Raw genomic sequence first — 25,637 nt, 5'->3', positions numbered from 1 at the left:
CACTTCAATCTGTGACAATTCCTCAGATTTGTCACCTACCACCTACAAAAGACGGCTCAGGTTTGGGAATCTCCCTAACATCCTCAGCTGTGAAGACTGAAGCAAAGAATTCATTTAGTTTCTCTGCAATGACTTTATAGTCTTTAAGTGCTCCTTTAGTAGCTCGATCGTCCAGGGGCCCCACTGGTTGTTTAGCAGGCTTCCTGATTCTGATGTACTTAACACTTTATTACCTTTTGAGTTTTTGGCTAGCTGTTCTTCAACTCACTGCATCATCCCTTGCCTTGTGTACCACCCTCCCATGTCTGCTGACTTCAGGGATTCCCTGCCATTCATTCCCCCTCCTCAGCTTTGTTCTCTTCCCCCACCATTATTTCCTGTCTCTCAGGGAAATAAGTCAGGGTGGCAACATTTTAAACTATTAGGACAACAGGCAGAGCTGGTATGGGGGTGTTCTGCTGGAAGGTGGTAATGGCTGCCCCACGGGATTCTTTGATTTATAGACAACTAGAGTTATGTCACAGATATACAAACACCATGAAGTTGAGTGTCGGGCGTTGCTTTGCTCAGGCAACAAACTTCAGGGACTAACAAGTTTCTCCTCCCCACTGGAATGTTGGGAGACTCAAAACACCCTTCAGCCATGCTGTTTGAGCATAAATTGGACTTGCCAGCTATCCTTCAGCAAGTCAGTTCCTTTCCCTGATAGTTCTAAAGGGTAAATGCAAAAAGCCAAAAATTTGGCCTTTTATACATCAAACCATCAGTAAGAGGCACAAGCTGGTTTATTTTAAGTCATTTGCAGGTCACTTTTAACAGCTCAAGCAATCCAGCTGCAGGAGTGTTCCATCCCTCATTTTACCGAAGGTGGAGAGCGGAAGGAAAAGATGACTGCTATAAACAAACCAGAGATCATGTTTGATGTGTAGGAGGTATGGTACTCAAGCAACAGTACCAATAGCAACCTACTGCAGTTCAACTTAACCAGCACTAAAGTGACACAGCTTCCCACCTGCATTACATCAGCAGAATAAATTTGGGGAGAACAAATGATTCAATGAGCAACAAAATGTGAAAAAGGCACCTAGTATGCCGAAGGAATAGATCAACTAAGAAGCAGGCACAAGACAAGTGTTCTAAAATCTTCAATAATTCAAATCTTCTGTGAACTGGTATTTTAGTGTCACTGAGGGAGTAGAGAAAGGGGCAGTAATACCTGAATGAGATTCAAGGCTGAGAATGGGCAGCTTAGGCTTTACTATTATAAAAACCCCTTCAGAGCTAGCTTAGCTATCATATTTAAACACAGAAGCCCTTGTTGAAGTGGCTTGGAGAGATGAGGTGATGCATTATTCAGGACAGCCCATCACTCCATGTACCTGTTCGATCCCGTGTGGAGATCTCACTTGTCAGCCTCTCAAAGTAGTCAGGTAAATCTGTGTATTCGTTTCCATATGAAATGACTTTAATCCCTTTATCCAGCATGTTTTCACGGAGCTTCTTAAACTCATCCACATCTCCCCTCCGCACAAGCATGAAGTGTTCCAGGTCTGACTTGTGCTTCACAGCTTCTAGGAAAAGGGCCTGAAACGTGGTGTCATCAACAGTCCAGCCACAGCCCAGGAACAAGAATGATTTGTTTTCATACAGCTTCTGGATCTCCCGCTTTGAAAAGGAAAGATAAAAGTATCTTAGCAGTTCGGGCAGGTTTTATTGCAGCCATCACAATGTGCAAGTTACACACTATTGGCCTTGTACCAATTAAATAATTGTAAAGAGCCTGGCATGTAAACATCACAAAATTTAAATTAGGAACTCTAACAATAACTGAACTAGCCCATGGCAACTCATCCATTCATCCGAAACAGATTCACCCTAAACTCCCTATCTTGTAAGTACAGCCTACCTTCTTTGTGCCCAGCTGTATACATTTAGCCATATTAAAACTGCTTGCACCCATTTTACCAAGTGCTCCAGATTGCTCTGTGTTGGTGACCTGTCCTCTTAGTTATTGACTAATCCCCTAATTTGTGTGTCACCAATAAAAATGTTACTAATGTAGGACCAAGAACCAACCCCTGCAGAAACCCCTAGAAACACACCTGCTGAACCATAATTCCCCATTTACAATGACCTATCAGTTCGCCAGCTTTTAATGCATTTAAGTGTGCCATGTTAATTTTATATAGTAGTAGTTTAATGAAAATGTCGTGTCGTACCCAGTCAAATGCCTTACAGAGGTCTGTCCATTACATCTACAATATTACTACTATCAACCAAACTCGGTATTTTGATGAGGTTACAAGTTAGTTGGACAGGATCGATTTCCATATACCCATGTTGACTGGCATTAATTATATTACCATCTTTTAATTCTTTATTAATCACGTCCTGTATCAGCTGCTCCATTATCTTGCCTGGGATCAACGTTCAACTGACAGGCCTGTAATCACCCAGGTCATCCCGTTTGCCCTTTTTAATACTGGAACCACATCAGCTTTCTTCCACTCTTCTGGAACCAATTTAGGAAGGTTGGCTTTCGTGGGCCTGAGAAGTTCAATCCAGACTGTCTGACCAAGAGGGGGACTTCTGGATGTTTCTGTACCCTGTAACCGAACATCCTATTCTAAATATATCCTAGTCCCACACTAAGGACAGTGTTCAACTACACACAAGATCTATAGATATTTATATGTAATAGACAGGAGGTAGGAAACATTGATTTTATCCACAGGTCCCACCAATCCTACTCTCCAGGCAGAGAAGATTCTGTCTCCCAGGGTGACTATCATTTTTCAGCAGAAAGGCAACACCAAGTCTGCCATGAGCAACAAGTGACAGTGAAAATGGAAACGGCTCCACCACTGAGCCTTGTCCCTTTCAAGGCAACATTTTTGAACTCAATGAAATCTGAAACTTATGCTGAATCAGAAATATTTGCTGGAAAAGCCAGAACCATTACCCCCAACAGATGAAGAGAAAAGCCAAACAAGCACAAGACCGTAGATAAGCAAAGCATTCTCGGCTTGGGTGTCTTGGGGGGAGGGAGGAGAGAAGGGCACAAGCAGGCTGAAGCTCACCATAACCTCTGTATTGCGCAGGACATTCTGATACCCGGCTGGATGAAGCACTATTCCACAGGGGTTTGTGTAAACTCCATGGATATGCAAGACACTGAGCTTCCTTTTTTCTTGCGCCCACTCCAGCACCTGCACAAAATAAACACAGCCTGGGGAATATCCACAACAAGTGCCCATCTGTTTGGGTTCCTGGGCAAGTCAGAAGTGAGTGGGCCATTACTTGATGTCTTCATTTGTCAAATCTCACATTCCAGGAATTAAACTGGAAAGGAACATTCCTTAAACTCCCGAGGAGGTGAGATGCAGAGAAATCCCAGTGCATGTGAAGAAAACAAACCCAAATCATCTGCAAGGCATCTAAACCACAGGAGGCCAGTGCTTATCCAAAGCCTATCAAGGGTCAGCTTGGGCCATTTCTCCATAGGGGAGCCAGATGCTCTTCCCAGGCTCCTTACTGCAGGTCTTGCAATCATAATTTTTCAGTAATTGCTTCAAGTTATTAACAGCACGTAGCTTTTCAAGAGCGTACTGAATTTCAGTCTATTTGAAAAGTTAACTTCTCCTTCATGTCCCTACGCTCATGAGTTCTGGATACAGCTTGTCATACCTCAGACTAAAGTGGTGCCACAATGCTCATTTGCCCCAGAGGTTTGTCCTTGTCACCCACTGTTGACAGGAAAAGGTGGAATCCTGACTCAGAACTCAGCAAGGAAAGGCTAAAACAAGCTATTTGACCATTATTTTAATACGCATTTCTCTTAAATCTACGTGTTTATTCTATTTCCAATTTAGACTCAAAACAGTTTTGAGAAAGCTCAGCAGTTTAGCCTTTGTATGCTTCAACAAAAAATCCTTATCACATTTACCATGTTTGCAAATTCATTCCTATGCAGCTCATCTCCTTATTTAATCCTGCGATGACTGAGAATGCTACATTTGTATCATTGCAAATATATCCAACAGTACAGACTGGGAGGTCATGTCGGAGACTGGAGTTTAGAAATGTGATTAAGCTGTGGTATATTTTACGTAGTGATTTTTTTTCCCATTATGTCTAACTATTCTCACTATTTCTATAGTCCCTGCAGTGTGCTTGGCACTTTATGGACAGCATGGAGAGCAGATTCTTGCCAAAGATCGGAACTGACAATGTAAGGATCAGGAATAGGATGCAGAGTGCCAAGTGACTGAGTGGTGTAATTTAGAATCTGCTGTTGGTTAAAGTAATATAAAGTTAGGATTTTCTGTCTGTTGGGTGACAGATCCATCATGGGAAGGACTAGGGATCAGAAACCTTGTGGAGGAAGCAAGGAGGGACTTGGAGGAAAGTTCTGACACATGGCAAAGTGGGTCAGGGATGGGGTCCCAGGAAAAAGGGTAGGCTACATGGAAGAAAGTAGAGATTACAGAGGAAGACAAAAAGCAACAGGGTGGATGGGAGACAAAAACAGAAAAGTAGATGGGTTAATTTGTGCAAGGCCTTGAAGGTTATGGCCCTGTGTGTATTATATATTCTATAATATACCCCAAAAGGAATGTGTTTTATCTGAAAAGACTGATCAGCTTTGTTTGGGGCATATAGCTTCCTGCATAGTTCAAAATCTTAAAGCCAAGTCCCACCTGGAGTCAAATAAAGCTGGGAGTACATTGGCAACTAAAAGCCAGGAGTCCGAAGCACTGATCAAAGCAGTACAAAAGCTGTTAAAGATGCCTGGAGGCTCCTCCTAAGTTACAAGGATGTCTGCCAGCAATTACAGCACTTCTAAGGATGGACATTTGGGACGCAAGGAACTTGAAGGATGCACTGTTCTTACCTACCCCTCTCCCAGAATACTAGAGACCCTTAAACGTACAACACGAAAGATCATCCAGCCAGGTGTATTTTGTCTACCACTATAAATTGATGTCAGTGTCAACAGCATGACACATTTCACGTAGGGGCAGGATGTTCTACCGCCACTGACCTATGGCTCATGTGAACAAAGAGCAGAATGTTTAGCCTGGCTGACCCACTTTTTACCTTTTTTTCATCAGTAAGGTCGAGAGATTCAAGCTGTTTCCCTTGGTCTGCTGCGTACAGTTCCAGCAGGTTATCAAAGTTCGTGGTTAATACGAGTGCTCCATTTTCCATTAAGCGAAGCACAGACTGAAGCAGCTGTTTCCCAGAATCTTCCATTTTAGACTCCAGGTCATCAAACACCTCGTATAAACAGTCTTTGAAAAACGTGGAGCGGACATTGCTAGTGCGCTGCGGAGGGAATCCAACAACCCAAGGTCAGAGTTGGGAATTTGATTTCCTGTAGCACTTTTCATACACGGGGGACAAGGGCAGTATACAACCCTACATACATAGCCTGAATTGCTTTGCAAAGCAATGAGTTAGTGGGGGGCACCGATTATGTGTAAGGCAAACAGAGTAGCAGTTACGTGATCAGAAAAGAGCTTTCAGCAGAGATGGAATTGTGGCCAGGACACCCAACTGATCTCTGCCCACCCAGGCATGTCTAATATGCTCATCACGCGGAGCCAGAAGCAAGGCACCCTGCTCTTTCCTTTAAGTACAGTGGGATCTTTACTGTGTATTGAATGCTCAGGCAGGCAGAAGGGATCTAGATTTAATCATTCACAATAGAGCACTTTTAACTGCAGCACCTTTAGTGCTGCCCTTCGGTGGCAGCAGCAAGGAAGAGCACAAGGCCTGAGGTGGGATTTGAACCCACAGCCTTCTACCCAGAAGTGAGACCCACTGGCAGCCAGGCCTGCCCAAAACCCGTAACTCAGAAGCACGTTCTTCCCCAAACACAACACATCCTCAGGGCTACCCCCTCCAGCCACGCCTCTTGCGAGAACATGCTTACCCTTAAATTGCTACGAAAAACTAACATTTACTCTCTCCGGCAGCGCAAAGACAGCCTACTAAGGGAGCAGATACTTTCTGCAACACAGCTATGTAAGGAACCAGCGTATAGAGCAAGGTGATCTCCACTGACAAACCGGCATCTGAGTCCCCAACATCACCATGTCAGCCCACGCAATCATGACGTTCTGGGCCAGAGCCATCAAGCTACTGTGACTGAGGAACCATCTCACTGATCCCAGGCTGACTGGTTTGGTCTCTTGATCCTGGCACACTAAGTGGTGGGAGCAGGCATTTCATGCAACACTCTCAAACCTGAGGTTGCCCCAAGGACAGGCCCAGGACCACGGGATGAGTTTCAGAGAGCGCAATACCCAGCTTTGACTGGAAAGGTCCAGTCAGGCCCATTAGGGGCAATTGCTTTGGAGAATCCTTGGCCACCCCCCTGCTCTCAAAGCCACATTCTACGCACTGAAGTTGATGAATCCTGCTGCACATGCTCACTCACCGGAGATAGTTTCTGGATAAGGTCATGGGCAACATGAACAAGGTTCTTATCTTCTTGGAGACATTTCTGAAACTTTCTGCTCTCATCCTCTTCAAGGAGATCGAAGTCAATAGCAGCATCCAGCAGGGCCTGGATTAACCCTTTCCAAGATTTCAGTGCTGGGACTTGAGGAGCTACTGCTGCACTGATCCCTGTCCCAATTACCAGAACAAGTTCCCGGGGCTTTTTGGTTTTAAGGCTTGGCAACAGTTTTCTGGAATGAGATAAGAGAGAAGCACATTTGTGCTGACATAAATGAGTGTCCCAAATGCATACATGGGTCACAGAACTTAGAGGAGACAATGGACAAGCCTGAAGGGGTTGGCATGCAGGGAGTGACAGAGTTCCCTCAAAAGACAACGCACAGTTCTACAGGCCAGTAACAGCCAGCTATAAGTATGAGATATTCACAACTTGGTCCTTTACCAGCCCTGTCAAGGCACAGTGCCCCATCACCCTGGCCAATTTCTGAAGCTGAGTAAGTCAAGTAACTTTAGTTGCAGGACAGCAGAGATCCTGGCAATTGGCCCCATTTAGAAATGCAGGCTAGAAGGATGGCTGGTATGTGGAGAGAGAGACAGAACTTTGCCCTGATAATATCAGCCACTGACAGAGTTCTTCACATTTTTGTATACATCAACTATCAGGTTCAAAATGCACTCCTTGCCCCACAGCAAAGGGGCTCCAGCGCACCTATGGGGATTCGGGAAGAGGAAATAACGTAACCTTAAGCGTGTCTGGTTCTAATTTCAAAATGGCCCAGACTGCTCCTCCTCCTCCTCCTGTTTTATTTATTAAGTGACAGGGGCTCCAGTGACATCTCTCAAGACAGAAGCTCTATTTATACACAGAACAGGCCAGTGGAAGCAAAAGTTTCTTGCCAGCACACACTACTCTTTAGTGCCTCCATGGTCCAGTCTGTCATTGGCCTCTGCTGAGACTATTAAGCAAAGGGTGGCAAGAGGGATTTTTGGTGAGCCATGAGAAGGAGCAGAGTCAAAGCTTGGACCACGCAGAGCCTTACAGAGGGATTGTCTGCCCGTCCGCCCACCCCCTTACTTTGCTGGCGGTGTACCTGTACTATGTTTTAAGTCATATTTTATCAACACCCTATTGAATCACCATCACTGGTGATTACACACTAACTACAGCTGGGTTTACCCAGCAGGGGAGCCCAGGGAGCTTCAATATTACTGAGAGAATGAGCAAAGAGAAGCAACCCAAATACAAAAGGAACACAGTCTGAAAACTCTTGACACTCGGCAAGGATGGGAACGTAAATACAGAAATACCTAGGGTACTTTTACACTGCAATCTCCCCCTCCACAGCAAGTCTCAGAGCCCAGGTCAACTAACTCGGGCTTGCATTATGGGGTTTAAAATAGCAGTGCAGACATTCCTGCTTGGGATCAAGCCTGGTCTCTGAGAGCCTCCCCACTCAACGGGTCTCAGAGCATGAGCAGGAACATCTACATGGCAATTTTTAGCTCAATACCGCAAGCCCAAGTTGGCTGATCCAGGCTCTGAGACTGGCTGCAGTGGGGTTTTGGTTTTGCAGTACAGACATTCCCATAGTCAGTGCCTCTGTCTCAGTGCAGGTTATGTACCAAGTTGTGTGGCTGCAGCAGTAGATTGGCCTGAGAGCTCTTTTGAGATCAGCACAGTTCCATGTGCTAGCTGCCATTTGAGAAAACAACTACTTGATCCTTTGGTTTGTGCATATGTTATTGGTTGCTATTGCAAATCTGGGTCTATTCGGTTTATTCAGAAAATTTAGGGGATTAATTCTGAACCCCAATTTTCCTGCATCATCTATAAAAGAAACACTCTTTCCCTAATAATATGGGAGTGAAATCTTAACCAGGCTTTTTTATATTTTCAGAATCCTGTTGGTTGAAATCCTGAGTATCAGAGCATGGCTGGCTGGCCAGTTAGCTCAGTTGGTTAGAGCATGGTGCTAATAACGCCAAAGTCACGGGTTCGACCCCGTACAGGCCACGCCTTTGGGGGGAGGATAGCTCAGTGGTTTGAGCATTGGTCTGCTAAACCCAGGGTTGTGAGTTCAATCCTTGAGGGGGCCATTTAGGGATCTGGGGCAAAAACTGGGGATTGGTCCTGCTTTGAGCAGGGGGTTGGACTAGATGACCTCCTGAGGTCCCTTCCAACCCTGATATTCTATGAGTCTATGAGCCAAACAAAGTGACGATTCTAAGCAACAACAGCTCAGGAAAGAGATTTGGTTCCCACACTGATAAGCAGTAGGCATTTCTATCACCACATTCCTAGCGAGCCAGCCTACATGCCGAGCCTCCTCTCTGTTCATTTTAGAATTCAGCAGGGTGGAGGAAAAACAAAAAAATATTTAAAATAAATAAATAAATAAATAAACCCAAAGACCTGGATATTTTAATTGTTATTTAAATTAAGTTTTATTTCACCCACCTTCCTGCCTTCTCACAGCCAATAAATAAGTCAGGTTAGCTGAATACACTTCCTCCAACAGCTCTTCAGACAGACACTTTTCCGCAGAACCAACCCAGAGAGAACATCAAGCGCTGGCTAATATCTAAGCACACCCAGGCACCCTCCAGCATGATAGGGAGTTTAAAGAAACTGAAGCAAAGCAAATGCCCTTTTCTGCTTTGAAAGGGAACAAGTCCTGGGAATTTTCTTTATCTTAACTCCCTTGTCCTAAAGGTTAAAACATCACAAGGAACAGGATGGACTGAATTAAACCAAAGCAACTTAAATCACCAAGTGGAAAGCTTCAATTTGGTACATATTTTTGCTACCCAGTAATGAGCTATGTGGTGGTGTCTCCTGAAGCCAGAGGCCAGGTCTCAACATCTGTGATAACTGTTAGGATATAGATATTCAGGCCTGTCTGTAAAGGCCTATATTCTAAGAATTTAGGTGTATTCTTATCACTTGGCTAGTTATAAAGGTACAAAAGAAAGAATCAAAATCACTGTCTGCTGGTGTAAGGGCCTTCTCTTACTGTGACAGTCGGAGGCCCTGTTCTTAGGCTAAGGCCTTTGGCTAAGCAGCAGAGGCAGCCATAAGCTGGGAAGCGAACAGTCACATCCTCACATTCCAAACTAGTCACATTGAAATAAGGTGCTATTGGGCTATTAGGCACTATCAGGACAGGATTGTATTCCTATCACCTCCAGAGAAAGGGAAGTGCCTAGAAAATGTAAAAGAAAACTTAGTTTGATAGCATCCTGTCTGACAAGAACTCACTTATCAATAGCTGGGATGTGAAATCCTCACTTCTGTATTGTCTTGTCATTATAGTTCCCACTTTGCTATTGTTTGTCTGTATAATCTCTCTGGTTCTGTGATTGTTCCTGTCTGCTGTATAATTAATTTTGCTGGGTGTAAACTAATTAAGGTGGTGGGATATAATTGGTTACATAATCATGTTACAATATGTTAGGATTGGTTAGTTAAATTTCAGGAAGATGATTGGTTAAGGTATAGCTAAGCAGAACTCAAGTTTTACTATATAATCTGTAGTCAATGAGGAAGTGAGTGGGTGTGGGTAGGAGATGGGAACAGGGAATGGGGGTGCGGAAATTGGAATCATGTTTTGCTAAAGAGGGGAAATGGGAATGGGGGTAAGGAAATTGGAATAATGTTTGGCTAAGGGCGGGAATGGGAACAGGGACACAGGTGTAAGGCTCTGTGGTGTCAGAGCTGGGAAGGAGGATACTAAGGAAGGAAACTGGAATCATGCTTGCTGGAAGTTCACCCCAATAAACATCGAATTGTTTGCACCTTTGGACTTCGGGTATTGTTGCTCTCTGTTCATGCGAGAAGGACCAGGGAAGTAAGTGGGTGAAGGAATAAGCCCCCTAACAATAACTTCAACAGTCTCTTGCACCCAGGAGCATAGCCCCTGGGTCCCTCACAGGATCAAGCCTTTAATACAGTACAAGAGCTATTGTTCCACACTTATAAAGCTTTACCGCCGCAATTAGATTCTCCCCCCAGCTGAGTCCTCCTTTATATAGGAAAGCAGCCTTTCACTTAATTTTTGATAGAGGCTCATGGAGTCAGTATATTTATTATCTCTTAAAACATTTAAATAAAAAATAAGTAGGCTTTAACACATTTTGTATTAAATTCAGATTTTAAACAGGGTGAGATTTAAAAAATAATTAAAATAAATTGGATTTATATCAAAATATAATTTATATAAAATCTGATTCTCCCCCCCCCCCCAAGAAACAGATTTTTATCCACACAGACAAGAAAACAGCGGTTATAACGAATTGCTGAAGACAGCATACATTGTCAGACAAGCACTGGAAAGATCACTGAGTCAGATGTCACACCCCTTTCTAAAATGAATGTGGTGCCATGGAAAAAAACTCTCTTCATTTCCCTCTTACTAATATTTCAATGTCCATGTAGTAGAAGTAAGTTTACCTGGGCTTTTTCGGAGGTGGTGTTCCATCCACCAACAGCGTGTCTTTATCCAAGTTCACACTCACTGTAGAAGCCATCCAGTTTCTGTAGCAGACAAATTTACAATAAGCAAAATTAATACATGCTATCTGATCTGGAGCAGGCTAAATAACTAACTTTGTAAAGGAAGAACAAATATTTAGTCTCATTATCTTTATCACATCATTTTTTGGCTAAGGACTGCACTATTCTGGATTCTGCACTTCAGCTCCAACCTAGTTGCTCATCTTTACTGAACCAAAAACTTATTATTTTTAATGAAGTTTTGCAAAGTATCCAGGAGACTATTCTAATGACTGCTGATCACAGTTTCAAACTCCCCATTAGCTAACATATCCTCTCAGAAGCTTAAAAATATGAATTCCTTACCAGCTCCACCCTCTAACATATTTCACCCAGGTTCAATAGCTGAAATTAACATGGTTGATTAGGTTTTAAAAAGCATCCATACTCATTGTGCCATTGCCTTATCACTCCTGATGCCAGCCTGGCACTAGGATTGCCTCTTCTCCCCTGCAGCTGTGCAGCAGACCTCCCCCAAGGTACTAGCATTGGCATCAAGGCAATAGCTCATTTCTAGTCAAACACCTTCATTTTACCTTGCCCACTCATCTTGGTTTGTTGGCCTGCATCCTTGGGCAAGGTTGGCACCTCTGAGAACCGTATTTGATAGAAAACTTGCTGCTCCAGGGCCAGCAGAAGCAAGCACAAAAGATTTTTGTTGACTTTACAAAAGAGGCTATTGTGGATTTCTTTTTATTCTTCAGTGATGTGTAAATGATCATATTCATTATATATCTAGACTCCAGAAGATTTTCCATGCTGACAATTTAAATGTCAAATTATATACCTGAAAACCTTTGTCAATACCCCTTCAAATGAAACCCTTGGTCAGGAGAATTGCCAGTATATTTCTCCTATTACTAAGCCAGCCCCTCCGGATCAAGACTGTTCCAAAGGGAAAGAGAGGGTATATCTCAGTCTCTATTGCCTTCTCAGTCATAGGCCATCTCAAAGGGGCCAGCAAGATTCTAGTTTGTGCTAAATGCGATGGTCATTTTTGTGACATGGAAGTCCATTGAGTAGCAACTGGCCTGAGACCATAATTTATTTTACACAGATCACTGACTTTCAGGGCCATTCAACCTGGGCCAGATCTGAACAAATGACCTACAGGGGAGTCTCTTCATTTCTCTGCTAGGAACAAACAGCTTTTAAGGCAGATTATATTTTATGGTAAAAACTCAGTGCCTTCTTAATATTAGTGGCTGTAAATTGGGGGACTGAACCCAACATCTTCTGCATCTTAACTTCATGGTCCCAATTCCCTTTTAGTAACATTGACATAAACCCAAGGACAGCAAACAGTGCTAAACGTTTTCGCCCACAGAGGTATAATTTAAGTGTGACCAACTTGGATTTTCTGTAGTTTACAAAAGTACAGCTCCCAAGCTTCTGGCAAGTAAGACTCAGATTTTAAGGCCAGAAGGGACCCTCGTGATGGTCCAGTCTGATCTTCTGCACTTTGCAGGCCAAGTTATCAGTGTGGCCTGCAATGTGAAATCATCATGGGTACAGTTTACAAAACTCAAAATACACCCTGGATTTCATCCCACATGCTGATATAATATGTGCAGGCTCTGCCTTTGTAGGCCTCAGACAGCCTTTACTAGTATCCTCTTTTTGGCAAGGGGTACTCACTTCTAAAAAGTTTTGATCTTCTGTATCGGATTACTTCTTTTCTGGAGTACGCTGATCACAACACTTGTACATACCTGTGAGTGTACAAAATGAAAATAATTTCACCTCATTCCTTCTAGCTCAACATATTATTGTGTTAACTACTACTGTTTCCAGAAAGGGCATACAGGGAAAAGCAGTTTCCCCCCAGCGATATTAGTTCTGACATGATCCAGATCAGTGATTGTTCCCATGGGGAATATTTTATCATACAGGTTAATTCTTTCAAGGCACCATTACTCTTCCTTTCAGGTGACTGCCAAGTGCTTTCTGCCACCAGATTAAAGTGTTAGCTGTGGCAGCTCTTCATTATCCCAGTTTTTGGGAAGCCACCTGAAATACTTCAGAGGGACAAAACACAATGTACAGCACCACACTCGGTAAGATCTGAGAAAAGAAACAGCAGCCTCGCTCGTATTGTTTGAGGGCTTATCAATTTTAGTTAAGCACCCTAAGGCTCAGACAAAAAAATGTGAGTCGGGTATTAACTCAGACATTTCGCAAGGGGGCAGTAGGAACAAAAACAACTGCTACAAGGAACTGTGAAGAGTAGGAAGAGAAAAGGAGAAGAGACTCAAGGCTTCCAACATTTGCCTTTTGGAATCCCACTTAACAGACAACAAATCTTTGCCCATGTTTAACAATCTTCCATTCCTTTCTTTTTTTAAAAGGAGCTATGAAATAAACAAAATTGAGCCAAAAGACAATCAGGTTAAGGGGAAATCAGAAGTATTTTGGGACTTGAAGGGTAAAATTTTCAGAAGTAGTTATCATCAAAAGTAAGAGTGAAGAACGTAGTCAAATTCAGTCCAAAAGCAGCTGTTTCTTTTGTCAGAGTAAGCTATCCCTTAGTTATTTCTCATCATTCTAACGCCCGCTAGCGGAAAAATTGCTCAGGTGTAAAGAAAGTATAACAATTTGTTTTGACATGAACTATCAGTGCTTAAGCATGAAACTCAGATGAAATCTAGCTGAAATATACAATCATATTTTGCACATTAATTTATGCAAAATCACCTCAAGTCCACAATGAAAACAGGATTCACAGCCAAGTTTTTAAACTGACATGAACAGTTATGTAGGCCACTTAAGCGTTCCAGAGGCTCTGTTCTAAGCCCAGGTAGCCTGCATAAGCTTCCAATTTCTTTAAAGAGAAACACCAAGGTAATTTAGGCACAAAATGTAAGTTTTTATATTTGTTTCATCTCACCATATATCAGGCAATTGACATGCAAACATCAAAACTGTTTATGGAGTTTGGATGTAAGCATTTCCCTGTACGGTTTGCAAACTCAAATTGTACTTAGCCATGGGAATCAACGTGAAACTGACTATAAACAAAAGTTAAAATGAACAGTCTTGTTTTTCTCTCAGCCTGGACAATGTAAACAAACATAACTGGGGAAGTCAATTATTTAAAGTGAATCTATGGTATAAAGGGCCTTTTAAAATAAATTTGGATTTTAACTGGACAACGTCTCTAAGTTATCGTCAGGAACTAGACCTTTCCATCACACTGAACCTCCCCTTATCGAAAACAAGAGAAACTATTCCTAGTCAGATCTCAGGAAAAAGAGTGCTTATATTTAAAGCATTAGCAGCAGTCAGGCTATTACTGGCAGGGATTACTGTTCTTAAAATCAAGGTTTTAATCCCAGAGTCAAGAAATGTAAGTCTCCAGGTCATGTGCCAGGGCAAAATGGCTGCTCTCCAGGGGGGATGGAACTGAGAGAAAATGAGCATCTTTTGGGCCAGGTTATTAGACACTGGAATTATTCAGTTCCTGACAACTGAACTGTGGGGAAGGCTGCAGAGGGGAGTCTTACACTAGCTGATATTGCTGTGAATGGCAGCCCAATGAAGAACAAAAGTGAAGACAAAATGGAGAATAGCAATATTCAGAGAAACGCAATTGTTCATTCTTCCTGAAACATCCCAGTTTATGCTACAGTAACTTTGGAGACTGTGTGAGCATCAAGCTCTTAAGGCTTCTTGGCTCCAGAATCCTATTCTCCCATCATCAAACTATCCTTCTTCTATGGAGTGAGGGAAAACCAAAAGCATTTTTCAGATGGGTTGAATAAGTCAATTTTTTTCCACATGAAGTCAGTTCACATTTATCTTGTGATAACTAGTTCCTGTTGATCTTATTCCTGGAGTGAAAATCTGAGCTCTTTATCCCGACAGCTTTGTACAATGCTGAAGGCAGGTTAGAAAAGGTATTTAAGATAATGCAAAGTGACTTACACTTTGATTTGAAATGAGCGTGCAGAGTCAAGAGATATAATTGAACACCCACTATGTGCAACCAAAGTGATTTTTAAAATGGATCATCATCCTTAAATCTACACAAATGTCATCATCTAAAACTGTATAAAATCTATACAAACAATAAATCTAACACTTACAGAGTGAGCAATCAGTGAGACCAAGTACAGGTTAGACAGCTGTGCAAAAGCATTCAAATCAGAATAATGAGGGTACAACTACAGTAAAACCAAATGCTTCAACACAAACACAGGCAGTCTCACATTAATGTTGCTGAACTTCACACGAAGCATGGATTTAAAATGCCTTACAATAACTCTGATCATGCCAAAAAACACTAACAGAACCACTCAAGATTCAGGCATGGTTGCACTTACACTTTAGGAAGTCCACAAAGAACCCTATTTTTCTTGTGAATCAAGCATCTAAGGCAGTAAACTACACAGGTAGCTTAGCAATCTGCACACTTACAAATTTTCAAATGCCCATAATTCAGTCAAGCCAAAACCAAATTTCTCCCAAAACAACGCAATGCCTTGCACTGTTCCTCAGTGAGAAACGGTTCTATAATAGCTGAAGTATTTCTCCCCCGCTTATTTTCCTTCCTCAAAAGTTACCACGCAAAATCCATGAGGGCTATTCTACAGATTAGACCCATTCTACTCATGAGGACACTGAGACACAGAAAAACTTACTTGGCTTGCTCAAGGTCACACAGGAAGCACAGCTGCTAATAGAAACAACAGGTCAGATACCAATGGATCCCCAACGGAGGAGGTTAAAGCATATTTCAGTGGTGAAAAGCATGATCGATATAAGTACCATCTTCAATATAAGTACATAGATAGCTTCTATCATAGATTATATAAATATCACAATATATTGCATAGTACGTGGCATCTTCCTGAACGGACATAGGAAGACTACGACCCAAAGTCTGTGTATCTAGGTGTTCTATTTGGAATGTTCCTTGAGAGTCAAGGAACATTTTACCAAAGCCTTGCCAAAAATAAAGACAACGAACCACCTGATCAGCACAACAGCTAGATCATCTACAGAGCCAATGTGCAAACAGTGAGGGTTTGTCTACCCTTACAGCGTTGCAGCTGCACCATGACAGTGTTTAGTGAAGACACTACCTATCCCAACCGGAGCTTCTCCCACTGGCGTAGGGACTCCAGCCCTCCTGTCGACATAGTGCTGTCTATGCCAGGGGTTAGGTCAGTGTAACCACGTCGCTCAGGGGTGTGGATTTTTCTCACCCCGAGCGACAGAGTTATGCCGACTTAAATTGGTAGGCAGACCAAACCTGAGAAATATGGGCTTGCCTTGTGCTATTCTGTAGCAGAGTGGTTCAGTGTGGCTCAGCTTTTTTCCACAGAGGACTAGCAGACACTCAGCTGAACAAAACAATGCGTATGACAGGTACTGTGAACCTGACAAATCTGGCCTGGCTGTCGGTTCTGTCCAACATTGCCCCTTCTGACACAGGTGACAAGTTGCCTTGCAGAATCTGCTCCTTACAGTGCAAGACGTGCCACACCTACCCCTTTAAAGATGTGTTTAATCCACAGACACACCATTTTAGCTCAAGGCAACCTCTTCTGGACGAGTCCCCTAAGGAACAGTGACATCACCTCCAAGAGACAGAATAGGTGGCAAGAACAGGCTTCCATAGCCAATGCCTAAGGCTACGAGTTGGTCACAGATTCCATGATTTTTTGTGACCTCCGCAACTTCAGCCCCAGGTGGTTGGAGCTGTTAGTTGCTCCCACCCCCTAGGCTGCAGGGCTCAGGCTGTCAGCTCCCACCCACACTATTATTTTTAGTAAGAGTCATAGACAGGTCACAGCCTCCATGAATTTGTGTTTATTGCCCACAACCTGTCCATGACTTTTACTAAAAATATCCATGACAAAATCTTAACCTTACCAATGCCCATCTCTGACAGATCCAACAGTCCAGCTCCCTGGTTTTGACCTTTCCCACCATCTTTGAGTAAAGTTTGATTGCATCACATGTGCAGAGCTCACATGTGCTGTTAATGACTGTAAGTGAGGCATCTGACTCTCCTTTGCAGCTGTGGCTCGTCAGAAGATGCAGGCCACACCCATCGGTAAATGGTGCCTGATTCCCTCATGGACTTGCACAGTGCTCTTCCCTCAGCTACTGAATGGTTAGACAAGGGTGGCCAACCTGGGGCTCTGGAGCCACATGCGGCTCTTCAGAAGTTAACATGCGTCTCCTTGTCTAGGCACCGACTCCAGGGCTGGAGCGACAGGCGCCAACTTTCCAGTGTGCTGGGGGGTGCTCACTGCTCAACCCCTGGCTCTGCTACAGGCCCTGACCCCACTCCACCCCTTCCCGTCCCCTCCCCTGAACCTGCAATGCCCTTGCTCCTTCCCCTCCCACCCAGCGCCTCCTGCACACCATGAAACAGGTGATCAGGAGGTGCGGGGAGGCGCTGATCCGTAGCGCTGACAGTGGGCAGGAGGCGCTGGGAGCAGGGAGCTGATGGGGGGCTGCTGACGTATTAATGTGGATCTCTGGCAATGTATATTGGTAAATTCTGGCTCCTTGGCTCAGATTGGCCAACCCTGGGTTAGACACTTAGTCTATGCTGATGTAATATACACACACATATGTGTGTAGGGTCCTACCAAATTCACAGCCGTGAAAAATGCTTCACAGACTGTGAAATCCGACCTCCTCTGTGAAATCTAGTTACTGGAGGGGAGGAGAGGGCTGGGAGTTATGCTTTGTGTGAAAGATCTACACAAAAGAGAATACAGAAAAAAGGAGAACGAAGAAAGGAGAACAGAGATCCATCCATGAGCACAGTAGGGAACAAAAAAATGCATCAGTTTTGCTAATTTGCTCAGAAAGTCGGAGTTACTGAAAGTAATGCAAATATAGCGACTGGAGTAAATGGTGTTAAATCACATTTGTAACAGAGTTTGTACGTGGATTTTTATTAAAAGAAGATGCATATACAAAGCCATACTATACTACAATTTTTTCCTGAGTATTTTTATTTTAGAACTGAGCAAACTGATAGCCTCAGTTTCCAGGTTTGAACAGCATACACACATGCAAAAAAATCACCATCACAACTGACTCTCTTACCGGCAGTCTCAACTGAGAAACCAAGGACCAAATGAGTCCTGAAAACTGAATTCTCCCCTTCTCATCCCAAAGGTAGGCCCTTCGGTGCAGGCTCAAGGCAGAGTGGCAGTTTGCACTGCAAGGGGAAGCCTGTACTGCTTCTGCCCGTGTTGTTGTGTGACTTCAGCCTACAGTGAAGTCAAGCCTGGACCTGCCACCAGCACAGAGATTCATCTAGGGCAGAGGTGGTCAACAGGACCACCACGGGCCAAATCTGGACACCAGACACTTCTGAACACACTGCAAAATCCTTCTATTTACTTATTATAATCATCATTATTTTTGTATTATTTTCTCTGGAGTGTGGTCCTTGACTATACCTTGACAAAAAATAATTGATTACCCATGATCTAGGGCGTCATCCTGCATTCTTTGCATGCTCCAACTTCTCATTGACGTCATGGGAGTTTCGAGTAGCATGTCCCCAGGGGTTTTACGACTTAGCCTTACAAGTATGTTGTCTTTAACAAGAGGAAAAAAGTAAAGGAGTACTAGTGGCACCTTAGAGACTAACAAATTTATTTGAGCATAAGCTTTCGTGAGCTACAGCTCACTTCATTGGATGCATAATTCAAGTTAAAAGAAAAGGAGTACTTGTGGCACCTTAGAGACTAACCAATTTATTTGAGCATGAGCTTTCGTGAGCTACAGCTCACTTCATCGGATGCATACCGTGGAAACTGCAGCAGACTTTATATATACACAGAGAATATTGTGTATATCTGTGTATATATAAAGTCTGCTGCAGTTTCCACGGTATGCATCCGATGAAGTGAGCTGTAGCTCACGAAAGCTCATGCTCAAATAAATTGGTTAGTATCTGTGTATATATAAAGTCTGCTGCAGTTTCCACGGTATGCATCCGATGAAGTGAGCTGTAGCTCACGAAAGCTCATGCTCAAATAAATTGGTTAGTCTCTAAGGTGCCACAAGTACTCCTTTTCTTTTTGCGAATACAGACTAACACGGCTGTTACTCTGAAACCTATAATTCAAGTTAGGAGTTCCCTATGATATGGAGTTATCTACAGACATCGGAACAGATGCTGAACCCGCACGATTTAGGATATAATGTCACCTAAGAGCTGTGTCTTTTTCTACCTCGTTTTGAATTTCTGCAAACAATGAACAATGAACTGCAACATGACCAGACTGCGCACGCAGTGAGTACTATCAAATATAACAGATCATCCCTTCAATGACAAAACCATAAAGCACAGTCTTTTAATTTAGAATAAAATGTTTACAACACCTGTTCTCTTACCTTTAGGTTTTGTTCTGTTGTCCTCTCACCGTCCCTTTGATTAGAGTGTGTCGCTGCAGATCCAAAGAAAAGTTAGGAACACTCCAAACACGTGAGAGTTTCTTGCCAGTTCTACCCAACATGCTCTCATTATTCCCACTTTACAACAGAGAGAGATCAATGGTCAGAAGTTTCTTAGATACCGGAGCATGTAATGAGATGTGCCTTAAAGAACCCTTGACAGCACTTGCAAAACAGCCACTGTTGCAATTTCTCTCGGAAGTATATTACTTTTTTTTTCCAAAGCAAAGATCTGTCTGTCAGGACGCACAATAGCACACAACAAACAAGAGCTCTGTATGAAGAAGATAGACATCATGATTGTCTAGGCCTGTAGATGTTAAGCACCTGATCCTTTTAACTCTAATCAGTTCACTGAAGAATGTCACACACCCCTAAAATATGAGTTGGTATGTTTGATAAATCCTTTGTTACCTCACAAATAAGTTTATTTTTCCCTTATGGAAGCAATTCTAGGCTGTTTACTTCAGAATCTTGCAGTAGGAGGACAGAGAATCAAAGATAATCGCTTTTCTGCAATGTTGTGTAATACTGTCTGCTCCCCGCATTTTGCAAAAAGTAGCCACACAAATCACCTCAGTAACTTTTGGTCTAACCAGTTCTTGAATCTCAGCAGTGATAGTGTTCTAAGCTTCAAGAGGGATGGTTTAGAATTCTTTCCTAATATCTAGGCCAAACTTTCCTCCCTTAACTTCAGATCATCCCTCCTACCAATTTCTGAGAATTAAGCACTGCCTTCCTAGAACACATGGTTATCTTCCAAGGTCATCCCTGGGATTGTGTCTCCCCCCGCCTGGTCATCTCTTTGACTATATAAATTCAGGTCACTTGAAGAGAGACTGTGGGAGCTATTTTTGTTTTTCTTTAGATTTGCTACATCCTTCCTACATTTTGAGAGACAATACTACAGGCAATAGTCCTGGTGCAGCTGGTTGGACAAGAGCTCCAGGGAGGCAGTTACAGGACACTAATTTGGCATTGTCATCCCACTACACACATCAGAAGTCAATAGCATTGCTTTTTTCATGCTCCCATCCCTCTATATGCTCCTGTCTGGTTACCTATTTATCTGTGACCTCAGCAACTACGTCTGTACTTGAGTTTCCATCTATACTATTTGCTTCTCCCTAAGTGTTTAATATGTTCCCAACAATGAGAGGCTGTTTCTCCTGAATTACAACTGATTAGCCACTAGATAAACCATCACTCTTGATCTGAAAAGAGGAGATTAATTTACTTATTTGATTAAACTTGTGACAACCCTGATGTTTATAATAATGTTGGACAGAGTTCACATGGAAAGCCTGTTAACTTCTCCAGAGAGGTCCCAAACTAGCTTGGTCTTTGTAGATTTTGCCAGCTTGCTAAGGCTCTAGTAAAACTACTGAAGAAGAGTGAGCTGTCATGTAGAAGTGCTAAACTAAATAAATAGTAAGGAATTTGTTTAGATAGTTTGCCCATTGCAAAGCTGAACCAGATTGTGTGGTTTAATCTTCGTTCAACCTAAGAACTTTGTCTGAAAGTTACATATTTTATTCACATATTGAACAATAAATTAAAATGACTGTTAAATACTAAGAATGGAACTTGGTTTATGATCTTAAGTGCTGCGGGACTGCGACACTAGTGTCACTTTAATAAAAGCTCAGAAATTTCATTTGCCAACAACTATTTTCAAGTACTCCTCTCTGGCTGACCATCCTATGTCGTGCTACCTGGGAGGTGAAAGTTTCAGGAGTTAAGCTTGGCCAAGGGCAGGCACTACAAAGGCAGCAAGCTCAGCCCTTAGGGGAAGGGACAGCCTCATTCATTTAGGGAAACACGACAATCAAAAAAAAGAGACAGGTCAGGGAAAGAAGATACAGAGGAAGAGAAATCAGTAAATAGGAGGCATGGAGGCTTTCTGGTCTGGGACTGCACACACAGTAAAAAAAAGTTTATGACACCAATCAGCCAAAAACTAGGCGTATGCAATCAAAAAAGAGGATTTTAAGTTTACAGAATGAGTATTTTTAACAAACAAAGGGGTAAGATGGAAGCAAAATTGCATCAGACGGTACAGTAGAGAACAAGAGCTGCAGGGCCTACAGAGACAGAACAAGGAAGCTAGTGGCATAACAACCAGGCACTGCCAACATTTTAAAGTGAGTTCTTTGTGTGTGAGATCAAAGGATGAGGACAGGTTCCACAGACTACCAAATCTCATGAGAGGAAGAAATCATTAGATTCAGGTTAAACCAGAACAGTCAGATTTCAAATTTTCTAAGAACACTGAAAACCTAACAACTGAAACTTAAGCTGTATTACACTAATCCATCAAATTTCCTTTGTATGTTCACTTAGGAGCAGTGGGTATGGAAGATCTCCACTTTCTGGAGAGAAGACAATAAGGGGCTTACAGAGCAACACATCTTACCAAAAGCAGGTCTATCACTGAACAATTGGCGATCACCTTTAGCTCAAGACCAGATTATTATTTTGGTCATGGAGAATGGGAGGGACATTGTGGGGCATCTCTGAATAAGTAACAGAAACACCTCAATATGCAAGGGAGTCAAAAAGGGGTAAGCCCATGGTCTAGTGCTAGGGAACTGGGCTGGGATCCAAGTTCAAGATGTCAGCTGGGAGCGGTAGAGAGTGACGAAAATGGGAGCTTTCTATAATATTTTTATGAACAACAGGGGTCTTGGTTGAGCCATTTGATTTGGTATTGTTACCTACTGAATGTAGAGGAGTGAAAACACTTCTCCTGGAACAGAGGAGAGACATGAGGTGTTTGGGTCCCACAGCTGACTGGGGTGAGATGAAGGCATCATCAAGAGCTGTCTGGAATCAACATATTGACAGAATACCCAGAAAAAAACATGAGAACGCCAACGACTGAACATTAATACTTAACAATGGAAGGCCCAAACAGGCTGAACTCAGTGTGATTTGACATCAGAAGGACAATGGACTGGAGATGTCAGGAACCTGCAATAAGAAGTGTTCACAGACACACAGCAGCTCTCATTCAGGGTTCTCACACACAGAGCAGCCTCATGGGACTCAAGAGACAAAGGGACAGAGAACAGAAATGAATTCTACAGAAGGATGGCTTGGCGGAGCCCCAGATTTTGCCAGTGCAAACTCTACCTTAGGTTAGCATACAGAAACAAAAGTTAAGAGCTTCTAGATCAGGGATGGGCAAACCACGACCCACGGGCCAGATCCAGCCTTTCATAGCTTTGGATGCAACCCGCGGATTTGCCACCCACGTGGCACCGCACCATTCACCAGCACCACGTCCCTGCAGCCCATGGGGGAGGCAGGGCAGAGGGCTCAGCGCACTGCTCTTGCCTGTAGGTACCTTCCCCAAAGCTCCCATTGCCCAGGAACAGGGAGCTGCGACCAATGGAAGCTTTGGTGGAGGTACCCACAGGCACACTGAGCCCCCTCCTCCTGCTGCACCCCAATCCCCTGCCCTGAGCCCCCTGCTGCACCTTGCACCCCTCCTGCACCCCAACCCCCTGCCCTGATCCCCCTCCCGCACTCCGCATCCCTCCCTGCACCACTGCCCTGAGCCCCCCCCACACTGTGCACCCCCTCCTGCATCCCAACCCCCTTCTCTGAGCCCCCTCGTACACCCCACACCCGTCCTGTGCCCCAACCCCTTGCCCTGAGCCCCTTCCTGCACACTGCACCCCTCCCATACCCCGCACCCTCTCCCACACCCCAACCCCCTGCCCCAGCCCTACATTCATGACCCTGCAAGCAATTTCCCCACCCCAATGTGGTCCTCAGACCAAAAAGTTTGCCCACCCCTGTTCTAGATGCTGCACTGCAACAGATTCAAAACCTGCTCTGGTTTGGAAAAGGCTGCTTGATGTCACTTCAAATACTGATGTGCATTGATACCTGAAACAGGTAAAAAGTCTCTGATCAGGAGTCTATCTCAGTCAGATTCACTGTGCAGCACTCATGGTGAGAAACAGGAATGTTGGAGCCCAAAAACCCAGTCTCCAAGGCATTGAAGCCACATGGCCTATCCTCATGGAAAAGTGTGACCTTTTAGGGTCTGGCACACTAACAGGTAACTCCTAGCACACTGTTTAAGGGCCAGAGGATAGTCCAGACCCTGTGAATCCATAACACAGCAAACTGTCTCAAGCAAGGTTTCCACCCCTCATATGCTAGAAGTAGCATTTATCGGTCCTTTCTTGGTCAGCAAAAGGGAGAGGGAGTTATTAAAACACTAACCAATGGTCACATCTACATTACGAAAACAGCCCTTGAATAACTAACACGTTCAAACTATTCCTTGCCAATTTACACCAGAATTTTAACAAGGATTAGCCAACATGTTTAAAAAAAAACAACACCTTTTTCCTAGTGAAGACAGGGTCTTTCGGGGAGGCCTGGTCAACACAGCAAAGCTTTGCTGGCATGTAAGTGTCAGCTAGGATGGGGGCTGCATTTCAGTGCTAGGTGAGGAATGGCCATGCCACATTGTCATGCCGGGTACCAGCGCCGCCCCCCGCCCCAGAGGGGGCTGCATGTCAGTGTTAGGTGAGGAATGGCCATGCCGCATTGTCATGCCGGGTACCAGCCGCCGCCCCCGCCCCAGAGGGGGCTGCATGTCAGTGTTAGGTGAGGAATAGCCATGCAGCGTTGCCAAGCCTGGGTACCAGCCACCGCCCCCGCCCCAGAGGGGGCTGCATGTCAGTGCTAGGTGAGGAATGGCCATGCAGCGTTGCCAAGCCCGGGTACCAGCCGCCGCCCCCGCCCCAGAGGGGGCTGCATGTCAGTGCTAGGTGAGGAATGGCCATGCAGCGTTGCCAAGCCCGGGTACCAGCCCCCGCCCCAGAGGGGGCTGCATGTCAGTGTTAGGTGAGGAATGGCCATGCCGCGTTGCCAAGCCCGGGTACCAGCCGCCACCCCCGCCCCAGAGGGGGCTGCATGTCAGTGCTAGGTGAGGAATGGCCATGCCGCGTTGCCAAGCCCGGGTACCAGCCGCTGCCCCCACCCCAGAGGGGGCTGCATGTCAGTGCTGGGTGAGGAATGGCCATGCCGCGTTGCCAAGCCCGGGTACCAGCCCCCGCCCCAGAGGGGGCTGCATGTCAGTGCTGGGTGAGGAATGGCCATGCCGCGTTGCCAAGCCCGGGTACCAGCCGCCGCCCCCACCCCAGAGGGGGCTGCATGTCAGTGTTAGGTGAGGAATAGCCATGCAGCGTTGCCAAGCCCGGGTACCAGCCCCCGCCCCAGAGGGGGCTGCATGTCAGTGCTAGGTGAGGAATGGCCATGCTGCATTGTCATGCCGGGTACCAGCCGCCGCCCCCGCCCCAGAGGGGGCTGCATGTCAGTGCTAGGTGAGGAATGGCCATGCCGCGTTGCCAAGCCCGGGTACCAGCCCCCGCCCCAGAGGGGGCTGCATGTCAGTGCTAGGTGAGGAATGGCCATGCCGCGTTGCCAAGCCCGGGTACCAGCCCCCGCCCCAGAGGGGGCTGCATGTCAGTGCTGGGTGAGGAATGGCCATGCCGCGTTGCCAAGCCCGGGTACCAGCCGCCGCCCCCGCCCCAGAGGGGGCTGCATGTCAGTGCTGGGTGAGGAATGGCCATGCAGCGTTGCCAAGCCCGGGTACCAGCCGCCGCCCCCGCCCCAGAGGGGGCTGCATGTCAGTGCTGGGTGAGGAATGGCCATGCCGCGTTGCCAAGCCCGGGTACCAGCCCCCGCCCCAGAGGGGCTGCCCCGGGCACGCTCCCCTCAGAGGGCTGGAGGAGCCGCGCCGGCCCCAGGACCGCGGCGCAGGGGGGTCCCCACGACCCTGCCCGGCCGGGCTCCGCCGCGAACTCACCTGGCTCTGGCGCCCCGGCCGCTGCTACCGGCCCGCGGGGAGCCGCTGCCGGCGCAAGCGCGTTACACTCGCCTCGCATTCCTTACCGCGGAGGCGCCTTGCCACTCCTTCCCGTGCGCACGCGCGGTGCTCGCCCCGCCCTCTGCTCGCCGTTCTGCGCAGGCGCACACCCAGGGCCCGCCTCGCTCTCGTGCTAAGGCGGAAGGGTGAGAAGGGCCGGGGAAAAGCCGACCAGGGAGCCTCAAGGGGTGTGTCCCTTCGGCTCCGCCCCGCACTTTCCATTGGTCTACTAGCAGCAAGGGGGCGGGTTGCTGAGCTCTAGGCCTGTCGGGGCAGGGCAACGTGCGTCGG

General features: G+C 45.2%; 1 protein-coding gene and 1 non-coding gene across 6 annotated transcripts in view; one reads left to right on the top strand and one right to left on the bottom strand.

Moving 5' to 3' along the window:
- Window positions 1-25,388, bottom strand: part of FAM118B (family with sequence similarity 118 member B) — a 44,800-nt gene extending 19,412 nt beyond the window's left edge. For 2 of the 5 annotated variants that reach the window (XM_077840039.1, XM_077840043.1), the window contains exons 1-8: window positions 25,287-25,384; window positions 19,394-19,446; window positions 12,659-12,732; window positions 10,919-11,002; window positions 6,446-6,698; window positions 5,101-5,328; window positions 3,081-3,209; window positions 1,380-1,665 (exon numbers count right to left, since the gene is read on the bottom strand). In XM_077840039.1, the coding sequence (XP_077696165.1) occupies window positions 1,380-1,665; window positions 3,081-3,209; window positions 5,101-5,328; window positions 6,446-6,698; window positions 10,919-10,995 (973 nt within the window). In that variant the 5' untranslated portion in view covers window positions 10,996-11,002; window positions 12,659-12,732; window positions 19,394-19,446; window positions 25,287-25,384. Of the gene's footprint in view, window positions 1-1,379; window positions 1,666-3,080; window positions 3,210-5,100; window positions 5,329-6,445; window positions 6,699-10,918; window positions 11,003-12,658; window positions 12,733-19,393; window positions 19,532-25,286 lie in introns of all 5 variants that reach the window. The other 3 variants (XM_077840041.1, XM_077840040.1, XM_077840042.1) reach the window with 3 other exon arrangements.
- On the top strand, window positions 8,410-8,482 carry TRNAI-AAU (transfer RNA isoleucine (anticodon AAU)). Its single transcript has one exon. It is a non-coding gene; the product is annotated as a tRNA-Ile (tRNA).
- Window positions 25,389-25,637: the final 249 nt, after the last annotated feature.

This window comes from Eretmochelys imbricata, chromosome 22, assembly GCF_965152235.1.
Source record: "Eretmochelys imbricata isolate rEreImb1 chromosome 22, rEreImb1.hap1, whole genome shotgun sequence".
NCBI lineage: Eukaryota > Metazoa > Chordata > Testudines > Cheloniidae > Eretmochelys > Eretmochelys imbricata.
Note: the sequence above shows the minus strand (reverse complement) of the source record. Positions and strands in the feature narration are given on the sequence as shown.